This window comes from Lampris incognitus, chromosome 8 (genome assembly GCF_029633865.1).
Source record: "Lampris incognitus isolate fLamInc1 chromosome 8, fLamInc1.hap2, whole genome shotgun sequence".
NCBI lineage: Eukaryota > Metazoa > Chordata > Actinopteri > Lampriformes > Lampridae > Lampris > Lampris incognitus.
The window spans coordinates 56,499,400-56,509,012 of record NC_079218.1 but is presented as its reverse complement, the minus strand read 5'-3'; the positions used below and the strand labels follow the sequence as shown (position 1 = coordinate 56,509,012).

At 49.2% G+C, this 9,613-nt stretch overlaps 2 protein-coding genes across 3 annotated transcripts in view; one reads left to right on the top strand and one right to left on the bottom strand.

Moving 5' to 3' along the window:
- Window positions 1–1,466: 1,466 nt before the first annotated feature.
- nop16 (NOP16 nucleolar protein homolog (yeast)) lies at window positions 1,467–8,499 on the bottom strand. 2 transcript variants are annotated; one of them, XM_056284394.1, is made up of 6 exons: window positions 8,458–8,499; window positions 8,054–8,311; window positions 7,731–7,839; window positions 5,476–5,542; window positions 4,048–4,154; window positions 1,467–2,605 (listed from the first exon to the last, which is right to left on the bottom strand). In XM_056284394.1, exons 2-6 carry the CDS (start codon window positions 8,149–8,151, stop codon window positions 2,462–2,464), a joined length of 525 nt encoding a protein of 174 aa, XP_056140369.1. In that variant the 5' UTR covers window positions 8,152–8,311; window positions 8,458–8,499; the 3' UTR covers window positions 1,467–2,461. The 2 variants fall into 2 exon arrangements, with proteins under 2 accessions (XP_056140369.1, XP_056140370.1); XM_056284395.1 differs by having other exon boundaries at window positions 8,054–8,185; window positions 8,458–8,484.
- Window positions 8,500–8,904: 405 nt separating this feature from the next.
- grk6 (G protein-coupled receptor kinase 6) overlaps window positions 8,905–9,613 on the top strand; it is a 108,912-nt gene continuing 108,203 nt past the window's right edge. Inside the window, exon 1 of the mRNA XM_056284393.1 lies at window positions 8,905–9,291. Coding sequence (XP_056140368.1) covers window positions 9,240–9,291 — 52 coding nt within the window. The 5' untranslated portion in view covers window positions 8,905–9,239. The remainder of the gene's footprint in view (window positions 9,292–9,613) is intronic.

The window sequence follows — 9,613 nt, the reverse complement described above, 5'->3', positions numbered from 1 at the left end:
CCAGAAGCAATGTATGGCTGTGGAAGGGGCCAGAAGCAATGTATGGCTGTGGAAGGGGCCAGAAGCAATGTACGGCTGTAAAGGGCCAGAAACAATGTATGGCTGTGGAAGAGGCCAGAAACAAAACGCATTTTAGCCCCACAAAACGCACACCTGAAACACCAAGACCAGGTTCGGTGGACGCCATAATTAGAGCATTTCACCGCTCTACCTTGCAGTCAGACAGCAGTTTCTTTGGCACATTTTCTCAACCGTAGAACCTCACATCCTATCATGCTGCCTGCAGATCAGCTGTTCGGGTCAGGAAGTGGTTTTGCAGGTCAGACAAATCAAACTTCACTTTTCTAAAGATCTCAAAGATAGTGCGTGCTTGTGCTTTTTTGGGCTGCTCAAGCATTTCCTCGTTCCTGTCATCCATCCATTAACCAAACCGCTTCTCCTGCTCTCAGGGCCGCGGGGATGCCGGAGCCTATCCCAGCAGTCACTGGGTGGCAGGCGGGGAGACACCCTGGACATAATTCCTGTCATAATCACTCATTTTTATTGTCTTGTATGTTCTGTCTCTTCTGTAACCTGCTGAAACTGAGCTGAACAGCTGGTGTGTGGGTGGTGTAATGGTGCATGGCAAAGCTGCGCTTACACGTAAGATACAGAAGTTCTACGGTTGAGAAAATGTAGTGCCGAACAAAATACCCGACTGTCTTACGGCAAGGTAAAGCAGTGAAAATACTCTATATACAGCATACACTTAAACTGGTATTGATTGGGCGTCCGGGTGGCGTGGCGGTCTATTCCGTTGCCTACCAACACGGGGATCGCTGGTTCAAATCCCCGTGTTACCTCTGGCTTGGTCGGGCGTCCCTACAGACACACTTGGCCGTGTCCGTGGGTGGGAAGCCGGATGTGGGTATGTGTCCTGGTTGCTGCACTAGCGCCTCCTCTGGTTGATTGGAGCACCTGTTGGGGGGAACTGGGGGGAATAGCGTGAGCCTCCCAGGTGCTACGTCCCCCTGGTGAAACTTCTCACTGTCACATGTATGGGAGGAGGCATGTGGTAGTCTGCAGCCCTCCCCGGATCAGCAGAGGGGGTGGAGCAGCGACTGGGACGGCTCAGAGAGCGGGGGGGGGGGGTGATTGGCCAGATACAATTGGGGAGAAAAAGGGGGAAACATAAAAAGCTGGTATTGATTTAGGTGCACCTTTTTGGGTTGCTGAAATAAGTTGTGTTTCTGGGCCCATCCACAGCAGTACTTTGCTAGCTAGCCCTGCCTACACTGCTGCCTGCTTCTGCTGCAGGTAGTACACCAACTATGGATAAGTAGCTCATACAACCCCAGTTCTTAACACCCAACCTTCCCTTCAAACCACAATGAAACGTTACCAAGGTAACAGAAAAACTCTTGGATTATGGGATGATCCCTTGAAGGTACGTCCAAAGTTCTACACAAAGCCAGAAAATGTCCAGAGTCACCAGTTTATTACAACCGACACCGAGGTTCATTTGGTGAGATGTTCTGATCACAGAAACTGTACAGAGGACTTGCACAACATGGAGTCAGAGAAATCTATCCATGTACAATCAGTACACAAATTGTCTACGTTCACTCTCTTCTTCTTCTTGATTTCCAAAGCCATGCTACAGTACGATGCTACCTAGCTACGCTCTGCCGTCACCACCTTGCAGTCCCCAATCCCTTTCAGATCACGCCTCCTGCAAAAGACATAGCCCACCCGTGCGCACCTTCCTCCACTCTTACACGTCCCCCTGTTGGACCTGAGTAGTAGTAGTAATCAGTACACACATTGTGAACATCCACAAGTCAAAGTGCGTGCATCACACTGGTAGGGCAATACCTGCTCCTCATTTGAACTGGGTTCTCTGAACACATCAATGTTGCAGGAGTGTGAAGCTTCTCGTCCCCTGATCAGATCAATAATGAGATCTGATCAATACTGTGATCACAACAAGTCACCGCAGGACATCGGCAAAGACTTCATGACAGATTACCCAGCGTCACGGGACCACATGTGTTTAAACCTGAAGAAAACAATTTAAAATGCCCCAGCTGAATGCTGAGGTATTTCAGCTGTATACTAAACTATGAAACAAAGCCCTTGCGTCCACATCCGGTACTGATAGTCCACAGAGAGGGCGGGTAGGTAGGTGATAATGGGATCAACAAACAAGAACCACTAGAAATAATAAAAAAAAGTCTGAACAGGTAGAGAGAAGAGAGCTGTTGTCGTGTGATTGGTGTGTGTTCTTCACACACTGGTGTGTAGTAACTCCATGACCACTTGGCAACTTCCTTCTTCCTGAGTTCAGTTTGTTGTTCTCGGTCTCAGTGTTCTGAATGGACCGCCAAGCCGACCTCACACACCCCGTGGTGGCGCCAGTGCCACAGAAACCCCGAGTCCACACCACCATCTCCCCCTCCATGTGCCGGGAGGCTAGCCGGCGTTAGCTGCTGACCTGCGGCTGGCTCGCCAGGGACTCCAGGAAAGCTGCGTAGTGCTGTGGATGGCAGCGTTTGTACTCGTTGATCTTCCTTCTGATCTGCTTGGGGGTGTCCTGGTAGTAGTTCTTCTCATCCCGGGCCATGGCCTGCGCACACAAACCATTCACAACTTGAAACAGGTCCTTTTATGTGACAGAGATGTGTGTGTGTATAGGTATTTATGTATTTACTAGGGGAGGGACGATTCACAGAGCTCACGGTTCGATGCGTCTCGAGGTTCAGGGCTCACGGTATGGATTCAGGACGACACAGCGGACGCCTTGGTCAGCAGGAGACACAACACCACTGCAGTTCTCTATTTGTCATTTACTTAAAGAATCAGGTCCAACATGTTGGCATTATCAAGGCACGTATTCAAACGTAATGCAAGTGTAAAAGTTCTAACAAAGTTCTGTGCCATCTTTTCTTGTTGTGTAACACAACTGTGTTACTTTAAACACTACTAGAACGACCAAGACGGCCATTTGGACCGTTTTGGATGTTCAAAGTTTAATAACTTTGTACAAAAAAAAAAAAAAGATACAGATCTGTTGCTCCCTGAATGCTCTTAAAATGGCATATATTTGCATTAAAGTGAGTTTTAGATCAATGGCACAAAAGAAAGTTATGATAAGATCTTCCCAACACGACCACGAGCGGTCGACATGACCGCGCGTTATTTGCGCGTCATCGTGCGCATCATGTGGCTGTTCACGATGTGTGTTGTCGCGTCATTTCCTTCGCAACGTTCAGTTCTTTTTTTACATTTCCTGTTTTATAGCCTTGTCACGTTTGTTAGATCGGCAACATGTGTTTTCCGTTTTGTCTCTCATGTATCATGTCCAACATGTCTCCTGGGCACAGACGCCGTTTCAGACGCACCGTGACGACCACCGAGGCGCTGCAGTATTTACAGGCGCTGGACGGCGGCCATTTTAAAGTGTTTGAAAAATAGTAGTGTAACGACCACAGAGGTGCAGACTCGCTAGCCCGTTGGCTAACGGGTCGGACCCTTCAGTCGACTGCTTAACGTAGTCGCCCGTGGTGCGGGAGACCCGGGTTCGGGTCCCGGCTGCGGCGGTTCCCAGCTGCTCCCTGAATTCGCTGCAGTATTAAAGTTGTTGAAATGTTAATTTTGGTGTCAGTCGTTTCCCAACAGACATACTGACATATGTAATGCACTAACATGTCAACTGGGTGTTTATCTTGACACAATACAGAGTTTAAAACCGGCCACCATTTTGACCGCCCATGGCCGTTTTAGGTAGGAGTGACATCCCGGTCGTTCTTAGTGATAATAACACACGATCGTGCGAACTGGGGAGCGTCTCGAACCCTGAAGACCGTATCGAACGATTCGGAATCCGATCCAGTATCGTCCCACCCCTAATACACACACACACACACGTGCACAAATAAATGTATACAGACACACACACGCATGCATAAGGCGCCAGTCTTCACAGATGCTGAAATCTGACAAGTTGAAAACACACATCCGATGAAACACATCTTTTGTTTCAGGCCAGCATCCTTTTTTAATGCTTACCTTGTGGTCTTCTTTATGTTCTCTGATCATGTGCTGCACGTATTCGATCAGGTCCGTGGATAACGTCTTGGGGTCTTTTTCAGGCCGGCTTGCTTCCTCCTCCAGCTCTGTGATCAGTCAGACAGATTCAGACAGGTTCGTCTTCAACAGTTCACATTATCATCTGTTATTATTACATTATTACGTCACATGCTATTTTTTACATCATAATCTGTTCTTATTACATTATAATCTGTTATTATTACATCATAATCTGTTATTATCACACTTATTATTAGATCATAATCTGTTATTATTACATTATAATATGTTGTCATTATTTAATTATAATCTGTTATTATTACATCATAATCTGTTCTTATTACATTATAATCTGTTATTATTACATCATAATCTGTTATTATCACACTTATTATTAGATCATAATCTGTTATTATTACATTATAATATGTTGTCATTATTTAATTATAATCTGTTATTATTACATCATAATCTGTTCTTATTACATTATAATCTGTTATTATTACATCATAATCTGTTATTATTTCATTATAATCTGTTATTATTACATCATAATCTGTCAGTAGAGTTCAGTAACAAGACAGCCAGTAACGCCGCGCTCTGGAAACTCCATCGTTGTATGACTTTTATAACAAACTTACAACAATGAAGTATGTTCAAGACATTTGGAGATATCCAAAGGAGTTGACTCAAGTGCAACTGGACTTGGTATATATTACAGACACATTTTGCGATACTTTATTGAAGATACGTTATTGATCCCGTAGGGAAATTACGCTCTGCATTTAAGCCATCCTAGCTGTGTAGCTAGAAGCAGTGGGCAGCCACCGTGCAGCACCCGGTGACCAACTCCAGCTAGTCTCGCCAAGCCTTGGTCAGGGGCACAGACAGGAGTATTACCCTAACATGCATGCCTTTCTGATGGTGGGGGAAAACCGAAGCACTCGGGGTAAACCCACCGCAGACAACATGTAAACTCCACACAGAGGATGACCTGGGATGACCTCCAAGGTTGGACAACCCCGGGGTTCAAACCCAGGACCTTCTTGCTGTGAGGCGACAGCGCTAACCGCTGCGCCACCGAGCTGCCCAAGTAATGTCGTTCCATTTGCTGTTGCAGATGTGTGCATTAGTAGTGCCAGCTGAGGAGAAATGCAGCCCGATGTCGGACAGACAACTCTGCTGTGTAACACTTTACATGCAAAAGTAAAAAAAAAGACTGGTTTCAGTTAAACTGCTGTTCTAACAGCTTCCACAAACACAGGTTCTACCAGTTAATGAGCGTTTCCTGTCTTTCTGCAGAGAGGCTTTGTTAGTAGGCCATGTGTAACACTGCAGAACACAGCAGAGAAAAGTAATTCTGAAACGATGTGTTTTGTGTTGTGTATTTAAAAAAAAAATCCTTACGGTTCAGGACATACGGCTTTGTCACAATACTTTTAGGAGCTTTTGTTTCTCCCCCCGCAGTAAGAATCTGCAGACACAAATCAGAAACAGTTAATAAGACACTGTACAACTCCTGCTGGTTTAACAGACTGATAGTAGGCAGGACACACTTAACCGTTTTGTTTTCAGATATACTGCTTCCTGGTCTAGGAAGTGACATTTAGACATGCAGTGATACACAGGACATGTTCGTCGTTACTGGCGCCCTGAGGGGGATCAAGTGCCTTATAAACCAAGTGAATTATCTTCCAAAAATCCAAAAGACATCAAATTTAGTACGGACGACAAGAAACCACTCGGCTGCCCTCAGCATCACATGAAATAAACTGACCCCGCTGAGGAAGTTTTCATCACTTCCACACTAAAAAGGGAAGGTTTGAAAGTAAAGGTTAAAAAAGTGACGAAAGGAACTGACTCATAGGGTTTGGTAAAGTTAAAGCAAAATGAAAGATAAAACATCTCAGTGACATGTTTCTCCATACATTTCAGTAGTATAACAAAATAGTACCACAGAAACAAAAGATTATCACAAGGTCTCAAGCAGGACACTGAAGCCCCGACTGTGTCAACACAACTGCTTTATGACCAACTGCTATAGGCTGTGGCTGAACTGGTCAGCTCCCAGAGACAGACAGTAGTAGCCTGTGGCTGAACTGGTCAGCTCCCAGAGACAGACAGCAGTAGGCTGTGGCTGAACTGGTCAGCTCCCAGTGACAGACAGCAGTAGGCTGTGGTTGTACTGGTCAGCTCCCAGTGACAGACAGCAGTACGCTGTGGATGTACTGGTCAGCCCCCAGTGACAGACAGCAGTAGGCTGTGGCTGAACTGGTCAGCTCCCAGAGACAGACAGCAGTAGGCTGTGGTTGTACTGGTCAGCTCCCAGTGACAGACAGCAGTAGGCTGTGGCTGAACTGGTCAGCTCCCAGAGACAGACAGCAGTAGGCTGTAGTTGTACTGGTCAGCTCCCAGTGACAGACAGCAGAAGACTGAGCAGCTCCCAGTGACAGACAGCAGTAGGCTGTGGTTGTACTGGTCAGCTCCCAGTGACAGACAGCAGTACGCTGTGGATGTACTGGTCAGCTCCCAGTGACAGACAGCAGTAGGCTGTGGATGTACTGGTCAGCTCCCAGTGACAGACAGCAGTAGGCTGTAGTTGTACTGGTCAGCTCCCACTGACAGACAGTAGTAGGCTGTATTTGTACTGGTCAGCTCCCAGTGACAGACAGTAGTAGGCTGTGGTTGTACTGGTCAGCTCCCAGTGACAGACAGCAGTAGGCTGTGGTTGTACTGGTCAGCTCCCAGTGACAGACAGCAGTAGGCTGTGGTTGTACTGGTCAGCTCCCAGTGACAGACAGCAGTACGCTGTGGATGTACTGGTCAGCTCCCAGTGACAGACAGCAGTAGGCTGTGGCTGAACTGGTCAGCTCCCAGTGACAGACAGCAGTAGGCTGTAGTTGTACTGGTCAGCTCCCACTGACAGACAGTAGTAGGCTGTATTTGTACTGGTCAGCTCCCAGTGACAGACAGTAGTAGGCTGTAGTTGTACTGGTCAGCTCCCACTGACAGACAGTAGTAGGCTGTATTTGTACTGGTCAGCTCCCAGTGACAGACAGTAGTAGGCTGTGGATGTACTGGTCAGCCCCCAGTGACAGACAGCAGTAGGCTGTGGATGTACTGGTCAGCCCCCAGTGACAGACAGCAGTAGGCTGTGGATGTACTGGTCAGCTCCCAGTGACCGACCAACAGTAGTAGACTGTGGTTGTACTGGTCAGCCCCCAGTGACAGACAGCAGTAGGCTGTGGTTGTACTGGTCAGCTCCCAGTGACAGACAGCAGTAGGCTGTAGTTGTACTGGTCAGCTCCCAGTGACAGACAGCAGTAAGCTGTGGTTGTACTGATCAGCTCCCAGTGACAGACAGCAGTAGGCTGTAGTTGTACTGGTCATCTCCCAGTGACAGACAGCAGAAGACTGAGCAACTCCCAGTGACAGACAGCAGTAGGCTGTGGTTGTACTGAGCAGCTCCCAGTGACAGACAGCAGTAGGCTGTGGTTGTACTGGTCAGCTCCCAGTGACAGACAGCAGTAGGCTGTGGTTGTACTGGTCAGCTCCAAGGTATCGGTCTATGAATCTATCTCAACGTGATGCTGCGAACATGTTGCTGAAATCAAAGTTAGGAAGCCTCGGTAAGAGTCTCCAGTGTGGACCGAGTGACTTACTCCCTGCTTCTGAATCGGAAGAGTCCGGTTGGGATCCACTGCCAGACCCATGTCCTGCATGTTCCTGAACACCGACTTGTTGTGGTCCCACGCATGTCGGATCTGCGAGCTGACAGGGGGGAGGGAAATAAATGGAGATTGGACTGGAAAGTCGACATTCAGGTGAAATTTAACAAAGGTAGTTAAGGTTACACGAGGCAGAGGGCTGTGGAGGCAGCGCGCTCACATCCCACGTGTAGTGTATGTAGCATGCTAGTGGAGCTAGCCTACCGCGGCTAGCCTACCGCGGCTAGCCGCGCCCGCGTCCTCGCTGCCGTACTCACTTCTCGATTCTCGGAGCCTCCTTCTTCTTGAACTGTTTGCGGAGTTTCTTCCTGTCTTTGTTGTAGTCAAACTTCTTCCTTCTATTGACTTTAGGCATGGCCCTCGGACCAGGTTTTCAGACTCACGTCGATCTGGGGCAAAAACAAAAACGTGTCGGTTCCGGAAATGAGGCGGAAGTGACGTTGTACCGCGTCTCCCGTTTCACCTTTGGCGTTTCCGTTTGCACGCGCAGCCTGCCGGAAGTGGTCTGTGGAGGACTGTGGCACAACCACGTTGGATAAAACGTTACAGTTATGCTACACAATACAAATAAAAGTGAAGTCTTCACAATGCCAAAGACCGACGTGTGCACGGACAACCTGACGATGTGTTGTCACGGCAGAAGAAGTCGCGACGTTGATACCTGGCATTGTTTTGACCCCGTCTTGTCGTGGTTTTAAGGTGGAGGTAGCGCCGCCTCTGTCCATTAACCTTGGCTGCTCTCTTTAGTGCCACCCACGCGTGGCACACAACCCCGGGGGTCGAAATTAGCACAAGTTGTCGTTGCCGTTGTTTCCACAAATGGGGAAAGTGCATTCAGAAGCGCCACGGTACAGCGTGCAGTTCACCGTACAGCCTCCAGGTGGCGTCGTTTTACAAAATATATTTTTTTAAAAACCCGAGACGTTGCTTTGCGATGCGTGCAAACTTTCAAACCGGTTGCACAATATTGCTGCTCGGCGCGGCTTCCTGGCTACGCGTAACGGCCAGGAGACCGTCCAGAGGAGGCTCGCCACACGCCCCGCGCCTCCACACCAGCACCGCCGCAGCAGGAGCCGCAGCAGCCGCGGGAGGATGCTGTTGAAGAGTGCGTTGATCTTAACGCGGCGGTTCTCGGCAGGAGCCGGGCGTGGTCAGAGCGGAAGAACAAGTTGAAAAAAGAAAGAGAAAGTGGAGAAGCAGAGAGAAGGAGGCAGAGGGAAGGAGGCAGAGGGACGGAGCGAACAGGCGGAGTCGCGGCCGCATGAACCGACGCCGCGCGGAGGAGCGGAGCCTTCATATTTTCGGACGAGGAGGAGGCGTTGATGGAGGAAGTCTTATAGGAGAACAAACTGATTTTCAGCCCGCGGAGGAGGAGGAGGAGGAGGTGTTGGTGGGGGGGAGGAGGAGGAGGAGGCCGGGCCTGCGAACAGAACCGGGACAGACATGGAGCTGGAGAACATCGTGGCCAACACTGTCCTGCTGAAGGCCCGGGAAGGTAAGGATGGGGATGCCGGGATGAGGGGCCTCCTGTCCGGACACACACACAACACACGCACACACACACACACGTAACACACGCAACACACGCAACAACCGAGCGCGTTAAAACCCGGAACACAGTGAGCCCGGCTCCGCGCCTGGGCTCACTCGGCTTAGTCTGTAGAGTCCCAGGGACCGCGTCTCAGCGGGGGAGATGCGGAAGAGAGGCAGCGGCGGGTCTTCCTGCCTGCAGCGATGCGCTGGATTTACCCAGGGCAGGACGCGGATCCGGACCAAGCACGACCTGCACCCACAACCAACACACGAACCACAGCTGA